General features: G+C 35.2%; 1 protein-coding gene across 2 annotated transcripts in view; it reads right to left on the bottom strand.

The window, feature by feature from the left end:
- Positions 1–2,007: 2,007 nt before the first annotated feature.
- The window catches only part of CEP120 (centrosomal protein 120), a 35,503-nt gene continuing 12,558 nt past the window's right edge, over positions 2,008–24,952 (bottom strand). For both annotated transcript variants that reach the window (XM_054397747.1, XM_054397748.1), the window contains 11 exons: positions 24,496–24,645; positions 23,465–23,647; positions 21,142–21,238; positions 20,903–21,052; positions 20,157–20,246; positions 19,597–19,689; positions 17,961–18,122; positions 12,770–12,892; positions 11,218–11,316; positions 2,943–3,088; positions 2,008–2,248 (listed from right to left, as the gene is read on the bottom strand). In XM_054397747.1, the coding sequence (XP_054253722.1) occupies positions 2,008–2,248; positions 2,943–3,088; positions 11,218–11,316; positions 12,770–12,892; positions 17,961–18,122; positions 19,597–19,689; positions 20,157–20,246; positions 20,903–21,052; positions 21,142–21,238; positions 23,465–23,647; positions 24,496–24,645 (1,534 nt within the window). The remainder of the gene's footprint in view (positions 2,249–2,942; positions 3,089–11,217; positions 11,317–12,769; positions 12,893–17,960; positions 18,123–19,596; positions 19,690–20,156; positions 20,247–20,902; positions 21,053–21,141; positions 21,239–23,464; positions 23,648–24,495; positions 24,646–24,952) is intronic.

Raw genomic sequence — 24,952 nt, 5'->3', positions numbered from 1 at the left:
TGTCTCTACAAGCCATGGAAGAGACCCAATTAGAAATGAAAACTAACTTTGGAAGTGAACTTGTCAATTTTAAAAGATTCAAGCCCTGAAGACTGTCATATTACCAGAAATAGTACACAAAATTATTTTTTTCCAAATACGTAGTCAAAACAACATACACAAAATCCTTAACATTTACTTCAAATTTGAATTTTATTTAATGAAGTATCAGACCTGAAAAGTCAAAGAATGCCAGTTCAAAAAAAGTCACCAATTGCAAAGATTCAGATAACACAAACTTTGTGATCCTTAAGTCTAAAGCACCCTCCAGCGTTTGAAGAAGAAACTACACTTCTAGCAAGTAAGCAAACATTTGAAGAAAAACACCGCGGCAAGGCTTCCTGTCAAGATGGGAGCTCTCCGGTCCATTTATAATAATTGCATATGATCATGCAGAAGTTATATGACAGAGCCATAATGTAAAAATACTGTAAAATTACTTTTCATGTATTTGTACTGGACTTACGAAGGTGGTATTTGCCTAACCAGTCTTGTTAAAGCACAGGAAAAATACAGACGTGTGCAAGGTAATCAACAGCATTTCTTACAAAGTGATAATTCCTCACAGAACATGACCTCTGTTTATACAGGTTGTTTAAAACTTCAAGGATCCTAAATGAATAGTTTATTTAGCAAGAGGATACAGCCATAAAAGAGAGGAGCAAAACTAATGCACCTAGAGGCAAAGCCAGATACAATTAAAAAATTACTACATGTATACAGCCATGTCCACCAGTTCACTGATTTTTATGTAAAATCGAAAATAGAAAAAAAAGATAATTTTTGCATTGTTACCTTTGTGCATCCTGAAAGAAACAAATTCTAAGATGTTTTCAGTACTTGACACTCAAATGAATAAATATTTGTTCCTACAGAACTCGCAAAAAAGCCTAGTGAAAGAACACACATTAGGTACACCCACATAAATAACTTTAAAATCACTGAAATAGAATGAAGGCTGGAAACCAACACAGTTTTCAGCTATGATTATGCACAAGCTAACACTTCTTCTTAATCTGTCTTCTGACATCTAACATCTTGAGACTGTGCTATGTTCATACTTCCACAATCAAAGAAAACCTTACATGCAATTTGAGTGGTAATGAGATAGCATGCTTTGAAATATAAGGTAAGTAACTGCAAAGTGGTTAGGTCTTGACTAAATAAAGCATCTTTATTTAGAAAAGCTGCAATTTTCTGTATGTGCTCAGAATTTAAAGTGTATAGATTCAATTAATGCTTCAAGTATCTCTCTACGTTAAGGATTGATGTAAGAACGCATGTATATTTCTGAACCAGTTATTTGCTCTCCAGGGTTTGCTCGTACAGGCATATGCGCAAAACTTCTAGGGTAACAAAGGGATTTTCATCCTGGACAATTGGGTTAGCTTAGTAATTGATTCAGTTTCAGTTTTTAAGGTTTGAGAGTTTTCTCCCCTCATTTACTATGGAATTTATTTATGTAAGCTACAGTTAGAAGAAAAAATTGATTATTTTGTGACTTAGTAAAAAAGTGACATTTGATCTATGATGCACTTTGGTTCAGAACTAAGAGCTCTGTCAGGAAACACAGCTGATGCCACTTTTCCCTAGTCTACATGACGAGACCTTTTTTAAAAATGGAAATAAGTTACGACAGTATTGATAAGGAATTTTAGAATGAATATTAAAAATATTACAAATAAACCTAGTCAGGTGATGCAAAGAGGTAGAAAACATTTCAGAAAAAAGAGTACACAAGATAAATATATTTACACACATATACATATAAAACCATTAAAAAAAGCCATCATCCCCACAAAACTTTAAACTGTACTTAACACGTTGCAAATACTTACACTGACTTCAAAGAGAGCTAAAAAAGCACGAAAAATAAGCATGATCTTGCATATTCTGGTGAGTAGTACAAGTTTATAAAGGTCTCTTATCCTGCCCAAATTTGCCTCTTTTTAATAACTTTGTGTGCTTTTATTTAGTGATGTTCCTTTTTGCAATAGCTTCTCTGATCTGACGATCCAGTTCACTTACAATATGGTCTTCATGATTATATACTCCCGTTCTCAATAGGGTATCCCTCTCTTCTATCAGACGAGAAAGATAATCATCCATGCCCTCATTTAGTTTTTTAGAATGAAGACTGTCCACTCTACCAGCAGAATTATCCCTACCATTTTGCAATTGCTTTCTCTCTTCTTCTTGTTGCTTTAGCCTGATGTAGATAAAATGGAAACAATCAGAGGATAAACCATATTAAACACAGGATTATTTTGGTATGAAATCTTCAGGTTATTTATCTGCTGAAGTACTTCGTTAAAAAAAAAATATAAAAGTTAACAAGTTATGCTTTCTCTAGGGAAAGCCAAGTTTAAAAAAGTTAACATAAACTTCAATTCTAACAATACCATTTCTATATGCCTATGTAACTAGAGTATCTGCTACTGAGGCTGCTACTTTGATATTGCAAACAACATTCAAATAAAAAAAATCCAACACACAGAACACTACTGAAGATAGTTTTTGGTGGACAACATTAGGCATATTTAAAATTTTAATGTATTCAGAACATAAATTGTACATGCTTCTTTTCTCAATGCAGAAGTTACCCTTAGGCCTGAAAGGTTAAAATAGAAAAAAGCCTGATGAAGTACAGTTATGACTGTAACATAAAAAACAGGTTAGAGTGGCCTTAACCACAGATTTTCTACACTGTAGTACTGTTGCATTTTCTAAATATATAATCTTTACCTAAGGTACATCCCAAACTGTTCTTTCATTGGACTGAAAGACAATTATAACCTTGATTTAACTGAACCTTCTATTTTGGAACAAACGGCCAGGAAAGGCAGGGCTAAAGAAAAATCAAGAAAGAAACGAAAAAATAATCTAAACATATGTTTTTATACCTGTTAAGTTCATTTCTGATATCCTCCAGCTCTTGTCGGTCTGCTTTTCCCAGCTCTTTTTCTTCTGCTGCCAAATATCGCAACCTCATGTGCTCCAGCTCTTGTTGCTGCTTTTTAAGGTGAGCCATTGCATTTTCTTGTTCACGCTAATGTGGAAAGGGATGAAGACATAACTTAGCTGACTTTGTGATTACATGTTAAAGTGCTAATTATAGTGGCATGAGCAAGCCTTCAGGAATGAAGTCATGACAATTAAATCTTCATCAGCAGTAGAAACACAGGAATTAAATGGAAAGTTTTAGCTTTGGTATCCATAATGCAGTAAAATCAGCAACTATCACAATTGCAGTACACTTGTCCAGGCTGGACTGGGTGAGGCCAAGTCAAAGATATCTTCCTATTAGTAAAAGAGCAAAAATGTTATAAACCCTTTCAACTGGTAAACATAAAACTTACTATTTGCAGAACTGCTCAAAACACTGGGATTTTTTCCATTGCTACACAGTATTTAAACTGTAACTCTTCAGAGAAATAAAAACTACAAAACCACTAAATAGCTGCAAGAAATTTCTACCATCAGCCCCATAGTACCCAGTGTTAAGGCCTCAAGAACTAACTTTTAAATTTCTGGTTAAAAAAAAACACTTTGAAAACAAAACTCTAGTCAGTTTTCCTTTTACATTCATCCAGCTCTATACAAAACCTTAGGTAACTCTTTCTGTGGATATAATCCAATCACTGTGTCCATTCTAAGTTCTACTTGGTTGTACTTCAAGTTTTACACAGACACAGTAACAAAAGTAGCATTTGAGTCCACTACCATTTTGTGACATTGAAGTGAGAAGTGTAGTAGTGGACAGAAGTGTAGATTGCAGTCCTATTTCTGTTTGTTTTCCTCCCAGCTGACCTTGCGCATTATCTCAAGCCCATCAGTCTTACACCCTGAATGAGATAAAGGACTGAAAGTAAAATGGCATTTCTTATTTTTTAAATACAGGGAAGCAGGACACACAAGGCAGTGTGAAGTGCAAGGTTGTCTTTTCAGTTTTGACATTGCTTTCACCTAAAGCATTAGATTCTTAATCATTTTTCTGTTTATTACAGGACTAAAAAAAAAAAAAAAGGCAATTTTATTTGATGTGTGAGCTTATTCATTATTCAATCAACCCAAAAACTATCTGGGAGAGTCTAGTCTGGCAATCTCCTGAATGTCAATTCCCAGCAATCCCTATCAATGATGAACAAGTGGTAAGAAAATCTGAATTTTGCTACAAACTGGTATAAAAATGGACCTATTCGTTAATGTGAGCAAGCAATGCAACACAGATGTATTTGTCAAGAAATCACAGCAGGTACACAACCCCAAAATACTTAATTTTTATACTAAATTTGGTACACCAGCCAAGCAAGTTAATATTAGAACTGCAGTGAGACAGGCCAGAAAGCCTGAACTTCTTAGAGGATACATACTAACAATAAAACCAGAAGCAGGAATTCTGCCAGAGAGCCTACAGCTGATAGATGACTGAAGCATAAAAAAGCACTCGGGGAAGATAAGACCATAGTCTTTACTTCGCCATCAAGAATTCTTTGCAGAACACTCCTATGTGAGAGGCACCCTTTTTAATACGGGATAGGTCTGAAGAACAGTCTCAGACTGAAGTAGATAATATTTTAGAACAGGAAGCTACAAATAGATGTAGGAAATATGAACAGGTCACTATGGCCAGTGGATACTTCTCCCAGAGTTTTCTAGAGTTCTAGGAAAATTCAAATACAAAAATCTCAAGACCAACTGGAGGTGTAAACCGTTGCTAAAATTGGTGTTGACATCACAGGAATAACTATTTCCCCATTTAAAAATTGTTATTCTTTCTTTAAACAGTGGTCTTAGGAGCATTTAGGAAAAAACAGCAGGACTTAATTCTACAGTGCTCAAATGGGTTGAACCTGTAAAACCAAAGCAGGCATATAGGTACATCAGGAAGAACAGATTCAGCTTTTGTAAAAAGGCCACACTAGTGACTAGTCTTTCAAAATCCCCAAACAATAAACCACCTAACAAACAAACTACAAAGAAAAATCCCCAACCAATCAACAAAACCTGAAACAACAAACCAACAACTAACCACCACACCAAAGAAACCTCATACATCAAAACACAAGAACAAGTTCTCAAAAAAAAAAAAAGTCCTCTCAGATTACTCACGAGTTTAGACGACCAGAGAAAGGATAGCAATTGATAATTTCCAGAATAGGAAGAAGGTAACCATAGATGTCGTAAGAATCTGTGCTTTGATATACTCACAAATCAGTAAGTCACTATGGAATCACTAGTTTGCTGCCAATACAAAATTATTTAGCGGGAAAAAAGTGGATGTGAAAGAGTGGGATATTATGAGGGGGAAAAAAAGAAAGAATTAGTTTGAAAAGGAAATAAAGAATCTATTCACTGATGTCTGTTAAACAAGACACAGACTGAAAGCAACTGCTGGCTCATGATGTACATAACTAATCAGCTGCCAGCAGCTGGGGAATATTCAAATATATGCAAGCTGAGTTTCTAAATCTTGTGTATCTACTGTTGGCCTCTATATGAGGTAGACTGGTACTTCATGTAGGTTGGTTAGTTTGAGTTATTTTTCCATCCAATGAAAAGCAGTGATTGAAAGTCAAAACTACAGATATTCCAACTAGCATCATTATTTAGGTTATGAAAACAGTAAGAATTAATCACTTAAATATACCAAAATCATTAGGAGCTCCTTAATCACCTTTTGAATTAAGACAGACATTTGTATAATGCTACAGACCAAATGGTACTATTGAAGTATTTAACAAAAAACAGAGGGTGGTGGGGGTTTGTGCTTTGTTTTTGGTTTTTTTTAATTAAGCTCCAGCACATAGCACTGTGGTGCTCTCTGGTTTTCAAATATCTGGATAGGCAAGAGTATTCAGAGGGTAAAGTCAGACTCCAAGTATACAACAGGCCATCATGAAGAATGGATCTATTGTAACTATTTTGATAATTATACTAATCTGGAGTTGCTTGTTTTGCTAAATGCTGGTAGTAACATAAAATGCTGAGTATGATCTAGTCTTGAATATGTTGGTATAAAAACAGTACACCTTAAGTAATAGTATAAGTAAATCTGATTATCTCAATTACCTAAAATCTAGAAGGCTTATATTTGCTCCTTTTTGAGACTGTCACCATTCTTGGTGTTCTCATTTGATTGCCTAAGTTAAACCTTTTCAGAATGAAGTTTGTGTTTCATAAAACAAAAGCATTGAGATTACCAGCTTAATCAAACATGAGACCTAAAATTTTGAGTATGTTAACTTTCTTTCATTAAGTTCTATTTAGCCTCCAAGATGAGTTGCTGACCTGCACATATGGAAGCAGCCTAGTAATTTCTACATGCCTGGCCCTATATGTAAAGAATCCAGTGAGTCAGTCTAGTGACTGGCTACTTTTCCTGACTAGAAAATAAGTCTTAAGAAACTTGCTATGCATATCTCTGTAGTAGATACAGTACAGCCTGAATATCTAAGTTCTCATTTTGAAATTAATTTGTCCACTACAACCTGGTGTTCTTGTTGACATTATTTAACAGTGTTAAGAGTCCTGGAGGCCCCATAATAGATTATAAAAGGATGCAATTTGCAAACAAATTGCCTCATCTGTAGGAAAAAAATCCTCTCATTGTAGAGAATGAGGCTGACATCTTTCTCTTAGATTATGTAAAAAAAAATATCTAAATCTTTTACAGATGAGGGGACTTCTAACTGCCATTATCTCCTTTTCTAGCCTTCCTATCTATGCTGATTTGTAGATATGACTAGCTTCAGTTCACTGCATTGCTGCAGACTGCAATGAACAAATTAACTTTGGAAAAAATCTTCTTGCTCTGCAGTTCAGTTTATTCATGCTATAATTGTGCCATTCAAAAGTAGCACTACTGCCATGGGACACTGGAGTATTAATGTAACTGTCAAATTTGTGTATCAAAGAATTTTTTTTTAACATTATGTTGGCCAAATAATCTGAAAAATTAACACTAGAAAATTAATGCAAAACAGAGTAGCACTTTTTGCTAGCACAGTACGGCTTTAACGTGCCACAAGGAAAATGACATCCCTGCCTAGTAAATGAAACAGATTATAATGAAACAATACATGCAAATAATCAAATAGCTGTGACTCCAATGAACAGAAATCATCTAATCCAGTCCTTCCATTTTTGGAGTGTATTACTCAGATCTGTACGGAAAGATTTGGAAATTGTTCTTCAAATTGCAGCTTCAGAGGAAAGTGTGTGCTGTGTGCTGGCCGCAAGAAGCACGTGGGGCTACAAGTTTCCTAACAAGTTGACAGGCCACTGTTTGAGGCAGGGGCGCTCAATGACCCAGAGGTTTCTACTGTTCAGCAACATGCTCGTAATAGTAATCAGAATGGAGAAAGGCATTTTAAACAATCTTGAATAAAAAGTATATATTAGATAAAGTACACACACTAAAGGTTAATAACATGAAGTCTGAAGTTCAGTCAGATCAGGAAGAAGACAGTTATATTCCTAATGCTTTCCTATTGATCAGAAAGGATCTTGTTTAGTACCTTGGTCCTTAAAGCTCTCACTGAAGTAGTTTGAAAACCATAAAGTATTTTTTTCCTTAATAAACATCTTCAGTGATGTTTAATAAAACCAAAAGACAAAAGTGAGAATGATGAAAAAGACACATACCAGTAATCAGATCACTTACTCCTATGTTTTACTACTTTTCTGCAATAGTTTGAATCTCTTATGTAGTGTTTGAGACACACAATACCATTTTAGGAGCTTGCATGGTGGGAACCTCAATCATATTTTGAAACCTATGGTACTAGAGGAATATCAGCAATAAATAAAAATTAACCAGTAATAAAACTCCCTCTAAGTATCTATTATAATCAGATCATTAAAAAAATATCCCTGTGTGCTGCTAGGTGCTCTACTTAAGAGGCTCTTCAATCAAGGAAGCACAATCTTTATTTTGCCATAGCTGCCTATAAATCCAAAAGGGAGATGTAAACATACACACACTAGACTAAACAATGGCTAAATAGCAGCCACTATTCACTCCCCCAGTTGTACATACCATGCAAGTCTGTGGGAAAAACTTACGATTGGAGCTAAGGAACTCAAGTAAAGTTTTCTGAAAATAACCCAGAGCTGACAAGTCAGTAGGAGGGCCTGGATGGTTTCAAGACACAGTTTTTAACCAAGACTTGGAACTCCAACTGTTTTCTCTCTCTCTTTTTTTTTTTTTTTTTGGTTTTGTTTTGTTTTTTTACCCCAAAGATTTATATCCTATTCTTGGCTGAATTAATCAAATTAATTACTGAGTGGATAAGCAAGACACTGGACAAGACAGAGTGCCATCCAATACAGTCTGCGTTGTTTAAAACAAATGCATCAATACAGGACTTAATATATCTGTAGGGCACTAACATATTAAAAGACTTTAAAAGATATTCCTAACAGAACGCTGAATAACGTATGCACGTACATTTTGAGATTTTGTTTTTCTAGTTTATAACTGAGATTATCAACTACTGAAAATATCATTTCTGCCAGCTTTGATTTTTGTTTTGATACATTTCTTATTTTGCACTCAGACAGGTTCTGAATTTACTATTTAAGATCTCTGGCATGTGGGCAATTTCATGTAATTTATGCTCTCAGAAATAATTTTTATATACATAAATACTACAGATGCCTCATTTGTGCAGTATTAAAAACTCAGCAAAATTTGAAAGACAGTTTTGGAAATCTCTGGAAATTATGAAATCTTCCTGGGTGCATAGATATGTAGGTAACTTGTTGACATTTTTGTCTTCCTAAGAGGAGCATAAAAAAATTGAAATATTAATATGGACTACAGAGTAAAAAAAGAGAGTAACAAAAATAAGATGGGTGAAATCTATGTTCAGTCAACTTTACAAACTGCGTTTAAATTAAGCTAACTTCTGTATTTTGGTAAGCACAGGTAGGTAAGCATGATGTATACATCCTCAGGTAAATTCGATCTTTTTTTTTTGATTACTGCTGACACTGTTTAGCATTCAAAATCCCAGACATGGAGAAGAGTTTAGAGTATTTTCTATTAACATTCCCATGCTTTTTTAAGTTACGTAGCTTTTTAAAGTTATGTACTGCATATCTCATTCTGCAAAATATAAAACCATTACAGAATTGTGCTAAGAACTAGTTCCAAAGTAAAAGGAAACTTTTTAATTAAGGAAACATTGACTTTTATGGTTGCAAATCATAAGAGCATTCTACTAAATGCTTAGCCTGTAGATTATGCTTCTTTAGTTCACAGATTGACTGTACTAGGTCACCTTTGAGTAATGGAAATCTCTGTTTAAACATTTTTTTGGCAATGGGCACAAAGCATTAGATCTCATTTCCAAGACTTACCAGCTGGGTTTTGTCATTAACATTTATTAACAATCTAAGATATGGCTTTCAGCGTCTAATCCTCACTACACAAATGTTTTGTATAGTTCTCTAGAGAGCTTTGGTGTGACAAATTACTGGCACAGATTACAGCCCTGTGGCTATTCACCAGAGGCAATGCAAAATTAACATGGTACTAATCCAATTTAAACAATAAATTGGTCAAACTATGCACAATTGTACAAATCATCTGAACTAAGGCAAATTTAGAATTCCCAAAGCAACAGTTTCCAAATTTATATTTAAAACACAGTAAATGATTTTTGATCAGCTCTGCTTCAACTTTTATTTGGCTCTTTAAAGTCACTTAAATCCTTTATCAATAGGCTAAATATAAAATGAAGCAGAGGAGTATAAAAACCACAAGAAACTACTCTGAAAGGGTTTGTTCTATAGCAGAAAAGTTTTAGGTAGCATAATTCACTGTACATGCCAACTTATTTCATGGTTCAGACTCTCAGCAAGAGGTTTAGCTGAAACCATCTACATATGTTACTAAACTCGTATCGTCAGGTCTGTGGCAGTGAAATTCATAATAAAAGCCTGACAGTCATACCAACTTGAGTTGATCTGGCAAGCAACAACTTTTTCTTTATTCTATAGAAACTTTAAAATCTGGCAGTAAGAAGAAAACAGCCTGGACATTTCATAGCTGCTGAAGAAATCTTAATCAGAGAGATAAGATTTCTAATCTTCCTTCAATCACCCTGTCCAGCATAGATATCTCAGAAACTGAAGATGAGAATTCATGACTTCTTTTATCACTAGGCAAAAAAGGACCAATTTGAAAATAGCAAATAAAGATAAATAATTAATTACTAATAGTGCTTACACAGCACATTCACTATGTTCAAAAGAAAAATAGGTAAAGAAAGGTAATAATCAATTAGGAGAGAGTAGGCTTAGCTTATTTCTCTCCAAAAACTAAGTACCCCCACAGTGGGAGTTACCTAAACCAAAATAACCACCACTTTTCCTCAAGAATGAAGTAGGTGTGAACAGAGCTTATAAAAAACCTCCTACTAAACTTCAATTCTGAAGCTTTGACTATGTCATGGTTTGCTCAACAACGCAGATCAGTGATTTACTAATACCTTTATGAAGGCCAACGTACATGCTTGCCAATCTTGCATATACTGTTTTGCTAATGTTTACTGTAATACATGAAATACAGGTGATGACAAAAAACCCAGGCATATGGATTCAGTGAGGATTAAGCTGCTACTTATGTGAGTATTTTCAAGTCATCTGTGAATGACTGTAATTACATATACACATGCCACATTAGTACGAGATTAGGATTTCCAAAAGCAGAAGTAAGTTTTCCACTTTCGGTTCAAATTTTACCTCATTTTACACAGCATTCAGCATTGTTTCTAAAAGCTAGGATTTGCTTCTCATCTTTACTGTTTGTTTTACAATTAAAATACAGAACAGTTAGGTCTGTAATTGCCCAAAATGGTAGGGTTATGAACAAAATATTTTCTCTTCATGTGTTGACTGACCAATACTGGGAACGAGATTAATAAAAACTTCTCTTTTTGAATTATGCCTGCACTTAAACTTCTTTGCCGATCTGAGCCTTGGTCTTTTCTGAGTTCAATGTCAAAGTTGGATCACTTTTGCTGTTTTCATTTTTGTAAAAAGTGTATCTCAAAGCTTTATTTTGCAAAGACAAATAGAAAGAAAACTGCCAATAGTTAACAGCATTTATAAATAGCTTCCAATACCACTTTAACTTAGTTGTCTGATATGACAGAAGAAAACGTGTACCTGTTTTAATCTCGCAAGTTCTTTCAAAGCCCGTGTCCACTGTTGTTTGTAATGAAGCTTTGACTTGGTAGCTGACTCTAACTTTCTTTCAAGTTCAACCTAAAAGTAATTAAAATAATATCAGCTCAAGCAGTAACAGCAGTAACAGTCACTGAAAGATGTATATATACACAAAGGGTCTGGTTTAAGGGAATTGTTTATGTAGAGCAACATACAACATCATCTAAAGCTGTTATATAACATAACATAAATATTATGGCACATGAACATTTTCTTGTTTAAAATATAGCCTTATATTTATTGGATAGCCATCTATGCAAAAAGAAAAAGATTAGTTTTTAGCACTAAATCTGCTGACATAACCTTTAAATTTAGATTCTCGAATTAGCAACCCCTCCCACCTCTTTTTTTTTTCCGAAGTAAGATTATAAACACAAATTTAACAGAAACATGGACGGATAAAGCCTGCTTTTAAAAGACGTGTAGATTTTTTCCTGTTCTGCAGCAGATGAAAGATATGTGCTACATTCCTTTCTCTGAAATGAACACCTGTTAGTACCATTCTTTAAAAAAAAAATTAAAATCTATGCATCTAAAGTGAATATTTGATCTTACTATTCAAGAAAGTCTTTTAAAAATGTTACACACTAAAAAATTGTATCGCATTCTGTATAAAAAAGATCAACATTAAAAGGTAAATGAAACCAGTTATGAAGCACACACAAAGTAACCTGAATAATGAAGGATTTAATTAACAACTCCGAGACAGTGATATCTTCTAATCAGACAAACATTATTTGCTATTAAATTGGGAAGATCTTTAAAAGAAAAAAAAAAAAATCAAACAAAAAGGAGGAAATGTAGTATTTAAGCTAATATTTTTTTAAGTTTGTAGAGGCAGAAACGTATCTTGAATCATTTACTTGGATGTGTAAAAGTTATTCAAGCATATAGTAAGATGTAGACAGGCCATATAACTGTGTGCTCTTTTTTTGTCAAGAAGCCTGGTCCAATGTTTCATCTTATATTGTCAATCTGACTTAAACCTTACAACAAATCTGGACATAAATTGCCCATATCTGTGGTTTGAATTAGTCAAAATATCCTCTACTGAAGACTTAAGTTGATTTCTTAGAAACCATACATGACAGTGATTCCACTGAAAAGTAACAAAATCTCTTTTCAGAAATACTTAATAAAACAAATGGATACAACGGCACACCAGTCTAAATTAATCCTCACAGGAAAATCTTCATATTTAGTTTTATAAACAGAATGCTAAGAGTCTCTACCATAAATCAAGATTGTAGCAATTAAAATATATAGGTTATTTTTTTCTGCCTTTATCTCTAACATTATTGCTTCCTCTATAGAAAATAAGGCCATTCTTGGCCTTATGTGTTTCTGAGCACTTAAGTTTGAATAAATTGTTGGAAAAAATGAAATTAAATGAACAAATTAATTACTTTACTAAGCAAGTTTATTCTACATCTCCATTATGAGTGCATGGACCACTGTGACAGTTTTTAATGACTAGAAAAATACAAGATACCTTCTCTAAAGTGAGGAGATTTATTTCAGATTGCAGCTGGATTTCTGGTTTGCTGCTTTGCTGTTCTTTGTACTGCTGGAATTCCTTCTCCAAATTTTTATGTTTATTTTCTGCTTCATAAAGCTAAATTAAAGACAAAAATGTAATGCAAGTTAGCAGAAAAAACAATTCACAGTCCAAGAATTAGGTTACAGAACCTCAGTTATTCCTTAGTCCCTGGAACAAACATCTTACTGTCAATTACCAATATAAAACAGACATGAAAAGCCACACATTCACAGTTATTTCCTAATGATGGTAAATATCAATGTTTTAATAGAAAGATGTTCAAAAAAGCATCTTTGCTCAGAGCTGGAAAGTAAAAAACCAAGTTTGTCCTCATATATAGAAGATTCAGATTTATAAACGTTGCTGTTCACATTTCTAAACCAACTTGCAGAACAAAGAAAACAAAGCTATTTAGATTTACTCATATCTTTCAAAGAAAGCCAAGAGTTACCTACTATATGTAGTTTTATTACTTACTCAATTTCAGCAGTATAACTTGTTTAGGAATGTCTGAAAGAGGAAACAACTTATATTTTGTATAGCCAAATAATGATTTAGAAGAAAAGCTGAAGTTGAAAGACTACAGTGACTAATGACTTAGTGCTGTGTACCTCTGCCCTCATTGTGTTTCACAGTTTTATGGAGATTTTATAAACAGAGAGCTTTGCTTTTTGTCTTATATTGGGTAATCTTAAAAATGATGCCAACACACAATACTTTGCACAAAGAAATTAAGCAAGTCAAATGTTTAACAGCTTTTTTTTGTTACACCGTAATACTAAAAACTTAAGATGTTTTCTAAAAGCATAGCTTAAGTTCCTCTTCTGTTAATTCCACTAAAAATACCTTAATACACTTGATGGAAATGATGCATTTCATCACAAAATATGATCACAAACACTGCACTTGAACATACGTCCAATTAGTTAATGCAAGTATTCCCGTGCATTGTACGCAATAGTTTAGAACACTTGGTGAAACTGCTTCAGACAATCCATTTGTGTTTCAAAGCTTTCAACACCTTCTGGTAGTACATCAATATTTTAATACTTTGGATCTCCTGACTGGGTCACTTCTATTTTTCTTTCAAAATTTCACATTTTGCATCTATTATTTCTAGAGAGCTGATAAAAGAAAGCAAAGATGCTTCCTAAAAAGACATATACAAATGTAGTTCACTACAGTTACTTTTCACATAAGTACAACAGTCAACTTGGACAAAAGATGCTATCTTTCCTTGCCTCTCCCCATTTAAGAATTCCTTTTTAAAGCATACAGTCACAATACTGATGACAAAGACTAACTAATTTTCTTTAGTCATGAAGTATGCCATCTCTTTCTAGAACTTCTACAATAATGTTTAGTTTCTTGCTTGGTTGTAAAAACACTTCCAAAAACTGAATTTCTCATGAGACCTCAGGTTGCAGACTTTTAGGGAACAGCACCAATCACAGGAATAAAGAACAACATTCTTATTCAGGAAGTAAGATTGACGTTCCTCCAGGTGCATACTTCAGGGATCTTCTCCTGCACGATATTGTGTATTGACACATCTCTTTAAAAGGTAAGGACTAAGTCAAAGCATACTGTTTAGAACTATTAATTTACTTTAGAACATTACTTGTTAAAGAAACCACAGCATAAACAAAGTATGCTCAAAAAAGTGAAAAAAGAGGCCCATCAGAACTGATAGCAACAGGAACTTTCTGTCTTTGCACATTATAAGGGGAACCATTGACACTCCAAAGCAAGCAAACCCCCACTCGACATCCTACCTTGCAAAACAAAACAGCTTGTCTTATGCAGAATATGCACTAACAACAACCTTACATTCCAGCAGGAAAATGATTCAAAATAGTAGGAACAGCAAAGAGAAAAACAGGATGGTCAACTGGAAGGAGAGGCCTTCATACATCTTATTTCATAAGATAAAATATAGCAGAGCTTGTGTTTGGAATAAAGACAGTATCACAGACAGTACCCTATGCAACACAGGCCCTAAAGGATTCTTCATAAATACGCAATGAGGTTAAAATGAACAGAAAGAGATTTTTAAACATACAACACATAATTAAATCTTAGAACTCACTTCCTGAGGATGTTGCAATGCTAAAAATAGAAGTATTTTTTAAAAGGGATCAGATGAGTTCATGAAGAATGTTTTCACTAATGGCTAGTAAGTAAGAAATATGAACTCTTGATGGTATGGCTGAATATACCAAAATTTTATTTTCTTATTGACACATTTCTTATTTTTTTGTCCTCTAAATCTAGCTCTAAATTCAGCCATGGTTGCAACAGAATGCTGAGCTAACTGGGTCTCTGGTCTGATACAGTATGTCTGTTCAGAACAGGAAAAAAAAAAAGTGATTGTGATGGAACTGTAACCTGGCTAAAAATTCAGTGAGGCCTAAAAGAATGATTTTGGAAGATGAGTCCTAGGTAGTGGCATTTGGCTGCTTGAGCCTGAAAAGCTGTTGGCTATCTTGCCTGCACTAACACAGAACTGGTAGCAGCCAACAACCCATACATGATGCAGAAGTGATGCATTTACCACTTTGAAGAGGATTGCACTTTGCAGTTTGAAATTGCTCATCTCAATTAATAATTGTTCAGCAGAAGAGCCAAGATTAGATTCTTCTACATCAGAAGCATGCTTTTATTAGCTACATCTAAAAAGTTCACTGTACTGTAATTAACACATGCTGACAGCAAAAAAGTAGCTTAGTACCAGCATTTATTATTAAACTAAAAAAACCACAAAAGCACAGCATAACTTTTCCTAATACAGAAATACACCTTTGGCTGATACAGTTGTTCAATTTGTCACAGTTACTGTAGAAGTGTCACTATGACATACCGGAAATTAAAAGCGCAAGTAATTCATTTACATAAACCAAGTACTTTGAAAACCACCTATTACTAAGATATAGTCTATTTAAGAATAAATTGTCAAATGTAACTGCACAGAAAGTTAGCACTAACGTTTAAAATTTTACAGGATGCTTTAACAGTCAAGAAAAATAGCTAGACTAGCCTTGTTGTTAGTGCAAAAGCTATCCTAACAGGGCAAATGAGGATCACAATAATATAATTCTCCCTACACCACTAAACAAATACGTTTTTGTCATGGAAGAATAAAGTGAACTTAACTGTGAAGTTACACAGATGTTTTGATAGATCAAATGGGTAACAATTTATTAAGTTACTGTAATGCATACTGCTGACAGGTTCTACATGTAACATATGCTTGTAATTGCAATTTGACTTTCAGACTTCAAAAACCAAATAAAATCATTACAGAATCACAGAATGTTGGAGGTTGGAAGGGACCTCCAAAGATTAAGTCCCTGCCAAAAGCAGGATCTCCTAGAGTAGTCCACACAGGAATGCATTCAGATGAGTTTGAAAGTCTCCAAAGAAGGAGACTCCACAACCTCTCTGGGCAGCCTGTTCCAGTGCTCCATCACCCTGACTGTAAAGAAGCTTCTCCTTAGGTTGAGGTGAAAGCTTCTGTGTTCAAGTTTGTATCCATTGTTTGTCTTATTATGCACACCACTGAAAAGAGATTGGCCCCTTCCACTTGACATCCAGGCCTCAGATATTTATAGACGTTGATCAGATCCCCTCTCAGTATTCTCAGAATCACAGAACTGAACTGTCAGGGTTGGAAGAGACCCCAAAAAGTCCAAATCCCTCACATGGGCAGGGACACCTAGATCAGGTTGCTCGGAGCCCCATCTTAAGCCCACTGGGCTTAAAAACTTCCAGGGATAGGGCTTCTACCATCTCCCTGGGCAACCTTTTCCAGTGTCTCACCACCCTCAGAGTATAGAACTTCTTCCTAACATCCAATCTGAATCTAACCACTTCCAGTTTTCATCCATTCCCCCTCATCCTATCTACCAACTACCCAACACCCTAAAAAGTCCCACACCGGCATTCTTGTAGGCCTTCTTAAGATACTGGAAGGCCACAATGAGGTCTTCTTGAAGCTTTCTCTTCTCCAGAGTGAATAACCCCAATTCTCAAGTTCTCAAGACTAACAGCCCCAGGTGTCTCAGTCTTTCTTTGTAGGGGAGATGCTCAAGTCCCCTGATCAACCTTGTATCTCTTCATTGGATTTGCTCCAGCAGACCCCTGTATCTCTTTAATTGGGAAGCCCAAAACTGGACACAGTATTCCAGGTTTGGTCTCACCTCAGAGTAGAGGGGGGAAAGAGCCTCCCTAGACCTGCTGGCCACACTTTTCTTGATGCACCCCAGAACACCATTGGCCCTCTTTGCCACGAGGGTACACTGCTGTCCCATGGAGAACTTACTGTCCACTAGGACTCCAGAATCTTTCTCCATGAAGCTGCTTTCCAGCAGGGGAGCCCCTAACCTGTACTGGTACCTGCTGTTATCCCTCCCCAGATGCAGAACCCTGCACTTAGTCCTTACTGAACTTCATGAGCTTCACCTTCACCTAGCCTGTCCATATCTACTTGGATGGCTGCACAGCCTGACAGGGTGTAAGCCACCACCCCCCAGTTTTGTATCATCAGGGAATTTGCTGAGGGTACACTCAATTCCCCCATCCAGGTCGTTAATAAAGATATTGGACAAAACTGGACCCAGTACTGATTCCTGGAGAACGCCCCTGGCCACAGGCCTCCAGGTGGTAAACCAGTTTCCAATCCACCTCATGGATCACTCTCTATGCCACATTTCCTGCGTTTTTCTATGAGGATATTATGGGACATAGTATCAAAAGTCTTACTGAAGTCAATGTATGTAACATCTGCTGCTCTTTCTTTGTCTACCCATTTGGTCATGGTTTTACAGACGGCTATCAGATTAGTCAAGCAGTATCTCCCCTTGGTAAATCCATGCTGGCTACTCCTGAAAACCATCTTTTCTGATGACGATCTCCAGAATTATAACCACTGCATTGCGCACTGGCCGTACTACTGAACAAGGCTTAGAGAGATGGATCCCAGCACACAGCTCACTAAACAACAGATAAAATATTTATTATAAAGTTGTCACAACACACCTGCCTCAAAAAACATTGCTCAGCTTTGTATACTTACTATAAGGGGAAAAAAAAAGCTAGCTTAAACGAATAAAAGGTGGAGGTACAAAATAATATGTGTACTTACCTGCTGCTGTAAACGAAGCTTGTCTTCTTCCACTTGTTTGATTTTTGACCTTTCTAGCTCAATGTGGTGTGCACATTCCTCTCTGGCTCGCCGCACAGAATCCTGTAGCTCCTGCAGACTTCGTTCATGCTCTGCTTGCAACTCCTTCTTTACTCTTTGAAGCTTAGAAGTGAGACATATTTATATTAACCCACAGGTTCACAAGTTTCAAAGAGCCCTTCTTACAACTGTTACTATTAATCGTGACAGAAAAAAAATATATTAATTTCAGAAATTAAACAATAGAAATTCCATTGTTATCTACATGTTTGCTATGTACTCTTTTATTTGGTTTCAGTTTAACTTATGACCTACAAATTACTATATTTGGGCTGCACATACACTCTTGCTTGACTTGTAATAAAGGAGTGATCTGTATCTTCAGTGTACTCTCTACATGGGACTGCTAAAGGCAATCCACCTTTCTACTACACACAAAATATTAAATATACTTCTTCACAGCAGATACAGTAAAGTCATAATGGCAGCAGCCACTGTGCCTGTAGATGAAGGAAGATTGCATTCTTCAAACTGAACATATTGAATGAATTCCTCATTGAGCTAAACAGGAAAAGAGTCCTTGACATATTTGAACTTTCTAGAAAGATGTTAGTGGCCCTGTAACGGCTAGCTACATAGAAGCCTCTCCAAATGGCCTGTCTCTCAAACTGTGTAATTGCTAAATGAACCTTACATCATTTTGTCTAGACACACTTGGAATCCACCGGGGTTTTTTTATTATACCTAAACCCTTAGGTCAAAATCTCACTAAATTTAGAGCAAGTTGAGACAAACATGTATGAGATTCAAAATAAACACTTTAGTCAGACTGAAATTCATTTGGCTGAATCTAATCATCAGATTTTTTGCATACATGTTAAAGGTAAAGTCAGACACTATTTACAGCACAAACGAGATCCTGAGGGGTACAGACAGCCCAAGTACAGAACAGGACATAGATTCAACCAGTCAGTCTCAGTGTTGGGAGCTTTCTTAATGTTGTTCACAAGCACAGGAAGGACTGATAAGATAGAAAATTTTATCTAAGGAGGAAGAAGATAGTTGGCATTGGTAAATCACCATGGAAGTTTAGCTATATAACTGAGTTTATTCGGAAGTATAGAAATAGGCAGTTTATTTTTATTTTCTCTTTTCATATGACTGGCTTCCCTGAGGACTTGGCATCCCATTTCCTCATCTTCAGGGAGGTCTAGACACAGTAGAAGCTACTAGTAATGAAACCTGGACAACTGCAGATTCTTCCAGGTCTTTTTGTCACTTCCTATTGGAATGGTTAATCTAGTAATTGTCTAAAGTAAGGTACTTGTACACATGTACAGTATTCATCTGACAATACTGAACTTGAAACCAAGATATGTTAATGCTATACAAATTTACAGTTCTATAACTCTAACAACTTCCATTTCCATAAAAAAGCGTAGTTGTAACAGAATCTGGCTTAAATGATTAGTGCTTCTTTGTATCAGTACAAGTGTGGTTATTGCAGTTCTTATATAGAGGTCACAACTGCTTCTGTGTAAAACTACAGAAATAGCTCACATAGTTGCACTGTTTAAAACAAGCAAACACTTTTTACCTCTGATTCAGCGCTAAAAAGCTGTCGTTCTCGCTTATCTAGATCTCTCAGGGTTTTCTGAAGTTGTTCTTCCAAAACAGTATATTCGGCTACCTACCAGAAAAAAAGAGGAAAAAAAAATTGAGCTTTCCTTGCAATATCAAACGTTTTAGACAGGCAAAGAACTAATTCTTGCTATGGTAGAAAACATGACTAACTTTTGTTTGGAAATTTATGTACCAAAAAAAAAAAATCTTAGAGAAAACATCATGATAGAGAGTCCTCCTTTCCAACCTAACAAAGGCTAACAGTTTACTATGCACAGCTAGGATGCAGAAGTGAAAGGCAATTAAAATTAAAAAGCCTGCAGGAAAGCAAGGATTTCTAACATGTATTCTATGACTACGGGCTATTTTTCATTTTTTGCACTACTGTAGACTAGAGGTATGCATGCCAGTAGGTATGAAGACTAATCACAGACCTTTTGTTCTATGTTATAGTAAAGAAACACCATGTCAAATTTTATATCGATTTATAATGGGTCTTACAGAAGAGTTTCTTTATAGCAAGAGTTTCTTTACCTTTTTCTTCACTAATGCCTCTCTTTCTCTGTCTCTTTTCTTCCATTCTTCTGCAAGTGCTTGCATATGGGCCATTTCCTTCTCTTTAAGCTTTTCAAAGCAAGAAAAAAAAAAAGTAATAAAACCCCCAAACCAGAAAATTAAATCAAAATTGTTGGAAGTGCAACTTTAAACAAGAAAATACTAGCAGATATAAGCCTTGAACCAAAAGAATAACAACAAAAAAAAAGTTTTATACACTGACTCATTAACTCAGTATATGATTCTGATAGTGAAAGGTATTTCTTAGCCTTAAGTACAATATATAGGGTAAGTCTAAGTTTGAGAAAAATGTCCAAAGACACTAGATTTTCAGTATCTTTTGAAAACAAGCATGCAACACCTAAAATAACTTCAAGAGTTGAAACACAGCAAAAAATTTTGACCAAAAAAAGAAATGTAGTGCCAATAATCTAATTCTTGAGTATCTAAGGTACTTCATGAACAGTGAGAGGAAGTCGTGAAGGAGGTGTTTGGTATTTCACTATCTAGCACCTATTTCAATCACTTGGAGAATTAACCTTCTTGCTTAAAAGTATGGAAGGTATTTGTGTATATCTAAAGTTAAAATAGCCTTCATTAGTGAAATGAAGCTTTTTTTGAAACAGTGCAAAGTTTAAGAACAATGCAGTTAATATTCCTCTCACTGATTTTGCTAAAGCTTTTCATGTAGTCCTGCAGTTTAAGAAGCGAACAGAAAGAGTAACCTGATTTTCAAAAATGTCCTCTTGCATTTCCTTCCACATTTCCAATTCCAGTGCTGCTTTGTATTCAAGAGTTTCTCGAGGTTGTGGATGATTTTCAGGGGCACGAGGCTGAGTGTGTGCAGTGTACCGTTGCTGACCAGCACCTACACACTGATACAAAAACAGTGGATTTTTAACTGGAAACTCCATTTTTCAAAGAAGCGTTCAATCAAAACAGATAAGATTAATGTAAAATTTACTTTAGAAGAATCTGACACCAGAACTTCTTGTATTTTCACAAGCCCGTAGTCTTCCAAAGTGATTGCATAGGAAAGCTCTGCTACTCTGTGGCCTGACCTATAAATAGCATTAGAATGTTATTTTAATGGAAGTTGTCATAAAATACAGAAAGTGAATTGCAAGATGACATACAAACCAGCAAAAGTGAAGTGCTACAAGGTTTCACGCGAGCTCAGACTCTAAACAGTTACCTACATAAGTGATGAAACATGCTCTCCCATATATATTAACTTGGGGACATCTATTGAAGGAAGCTTTCTGACTTTAACAGGTAATTTGTCACTGAGAACCTATTGAGCTTACTATTACCTACACTTCCCTGTAACAAGACAATGATTCAAAATTGTGTCTGCAGTCTTAAATTCTTCCAACAAATATATCTGTTGAATATATCCTGCTGACTTCACTCTAAGATATCTGATGAATTTCTGTAATCTTGCTTTTCAAAACACTAACAGTAACTTGTTATCCACAGTATAAATTACCGGGCATATCATGTGTGGTAAGACGTTCTCAGATTACTAAAAATCACGTTTCTGGACACCAGCACAGAGAACTGCCAACTTTAAACCCACTTTTAGTTTAAATAACTACTCGCTCTTGTACAGTTAAGAATGTCTAGATAACAGATATTTTAATTAAGTAATTTGAAATTAGGTGTGGTTTCTGCTTAAGAAACCAGTTTGTCTCTGGCTTTCTCATCTTTAATCACAAAAAAAAAATGCAGTAAACAAAGGTAGTTTACTTCACATAAAGATATTTAGATGAGGACTATGAATAGCTCAGCAAACTGAAAGTTATTGGTAGTCTAACATGAAAGCACACTGTAGTGCAGACCTATACTTGGTCAGAAACAAAACTTAGTTATAAATTCAGTTATAACTACTCAATGATGGAAAGGTCATTACAATCACTTGAAACCTGGAAACCGCAGAATTAGGTTTTGCAACAAAAGGCAGCAGCAACTACCATGTAGTTTTCACAGAAACTCTCTTCCAACAAATACAAAAAGACAACACTAAAATACTTTTACAAAGGTGCAATCTTCTACACTTATTTGCAAGGGAAAAAAACAAACAAACAAAACCAAAACAAACATTGGTACTTCACAGAGGTTAACAAACTATTGCATTAAATTCATACAACTTTCTATCAGTCACTGATTAAAAAACGAAACAAGATTCAAAATAGCAGGCCTCAAATCTGAGTAATAAAGTCAGTTTAACGTATCAGTGTAAAAATACTGCTATACCAGAAGACCAAAGCTAGAAAGGTATCACCCACAGCACAACACAGGCACCTGACCACATTTTGAGAATGCCATCTAGTGGTTGTTTTTTGTGCAAAACCAGCTTTCATTTTCACAAAGGTTATTAAGTTGGGAACCTTAACGTACAGTAGTTTCATAAACTGACTCTCCACAGAATCAGGACATGCAGGATTCCATACAAGAAAGTTTAAACAAAAGTCAGAGATCAGTTCTCTACTAATATGGGAGGAGATATATCGGTCTTGAGTCAGTAACCTGAGGTTTCTTATGCATCAAACACATCATGTTTTCATTTTCTGTAGTATTAGAGGTTTAAAACTGACCTCAGCCTTAACAGCAATTATGTATTTCTAAGGTCATAATCGAGTTCTATTATCACAAAGAAATTGAGAAGGGTCTAGACAGTGATTGCTTTCATGGTTAACATCAAGGACAGGACAGAAGCAACTACAAATTAATTTTCTTCATATATATATATACACATACACACACATAAAAAAAATCAGTTTCTCTGTGTAAATGGACATCTATCCTCAGACATTACTAACCATTAACACTGCTCCTTCTGATGTATACAAGCTCAAACCCCTGCTACTATCACAGAGTATAATTCTGAAACCACTCTAAAGATGCGTATCTACCCTAACTTTCACTGAGGCCAGCTGCATCCAAAAGCATACTATGGAGAGTCTTCACTGTTTCTGTTTTGTAATTGTTAAGTAACTTACTCAGGAAAGTGCACCAGTAATATTTTGTCCATCTGTCTTTCACCTGTCTGAGAAGCTTATATAAACATTTATTAAAATGCCTCTTGTAGTAGTGTAAGTTTGCACAACATTCCTGTGCCAGTTTAACTTTTAATCTCTTGGATGCCTATTCCCACCCTCACATTGCAGTATTCTTGCATCCTGTTTACTATTGAGAAGGTAAACAGGAGATGATTGTCTTTTTTCAGGGAAATTAAACAATTCTTCAAAATTTGCTACAAAGGAATTGTTTTTAAACAGTTTTACCCTTGTGCTGCTGTGACACTGACTGTTTCATTGCAAGTCTGACGCCAGCATTGTTCACCATTACCACCCAAGAACCGCATTTTTTCTGAAGCCAAAACATTTGAAAGCTGAAGTCTTGCCACCCCTAGAAGTAAGTCTTTAGCTGTTTTATCCTTGTGCCACAGTTCAACCAGCAAAGGTAATCTGAAACAAAGAAGTTATTTTAGTGACAGGCATCAACACAAAAGAGGAAGCATTCCTATTCACTTAGGAAGAGGACCTCATGTTCTAAAAGTAACTTTCCAAATCAGTAATGGTCACAACTGTCAAAAAAATGAAACTGGTTTACTGCTTCTCACTCAGAGGAAGACTGACTTCATATCTCCTGCTTACTTTGGTAGGATTATCATTCTTTTCCCCACTTTATAGAAAGAATACTGCTGCAGTGAAAGTGATCGAATGAATAAGCTTAACAGACCAAGATCTTAATTTATAAAGACCTACAAATAAATTCTAGTCACTACCACTCATGGTATACATCTCCTTCAACATAGTGGTATTTTGAAAGAAGAGGTGATGATTCTTTATTCTACATCTTAATCAGCTATTGAAAGCTGGTGAGGCTACTGGGAAAATTGTTTGAGAACCCTAAACACGGTACCCTGCTTCCTAGATACTGCTGTGTCTTCAAAAATATCAGTTAGTCATCACACATTAAAAATAAAACAAACCCTCACCTATGTAATTTGTAGTAATGCTTTCTTACAACTACCAACCTTTAATTTAACAACTTAGAGCAAGAGTATTTGTTTCAATAAGCAGTGATCCTTGCAAAGCACTCAAAAGATAAAAGCAAACTTTTGATACTCCCTGACTTTAAATGTAAGTTCCTCTATAGAAACTGGAAGAGTAGTATACTAAACATTCGTTGGCCATCAGCACTTTGATTCTTTATAAATTGTCAAGCAGTAAAAAATATAAACTTGTGGCTGTATTTACAACAACAGAAATACAAAAAGGGTAACTAAGATAAAAAGAATGCAAATTATCACCTGAAGAATGTATCTTGAAGCTGATGAGGTATAGTTGCAAAGTCAAATGCACAATAGGACTGTGGAAGAAAGACTTCCATGTTTTTTCTGACTTCTACAGGAGGGCTTGTCATAATAGGGGCTGCACTGCCAAAAAATGGATATGAGTACCTAATGAAAATGATGAAAAAAATAATTTTAGAACTCAATACTTTTTTCGTGTATGTTCAACAAGAAAAAGCGTCTAAACATTTTTCACTGAGGCATGACTTCTGAAGTTAGCAAAATTTGCACAAATAGAATTTAGTTTTCAAGCATATTTCCATTTACTTCAACTTCATTTCTATTTGCTCATTTTGACCAATAAAAAAAAGCTTTGATAATTTGTATGTTCACAAGTATACAAATTAATCTTTCCTATAATTGCAGAATTTTAATAAAGTGAGCACAGAAATTGGAGAAAGAAGTATTATATTCA

This window comes from Indicator indicator, chromosome Z (assembly GCF_027791375.1).
Source record: "Indicator indicator isolate 239-I01 chromosome Z, UM_Iind_1.1, whole genome shotgun sequence".
NCBI classification, from domain to species: domain Eukaryota; kingdom Metazoa; phylum Chordata; class Aves; order Piciformes; family Indicatoridae; genus Indicator; species Indicator indicator.
The sequence above is the reverse complement of the archived record's forward strand: the minus strand, read 5'-3'. Positions and strand labels throughout refer to the sequence as shown.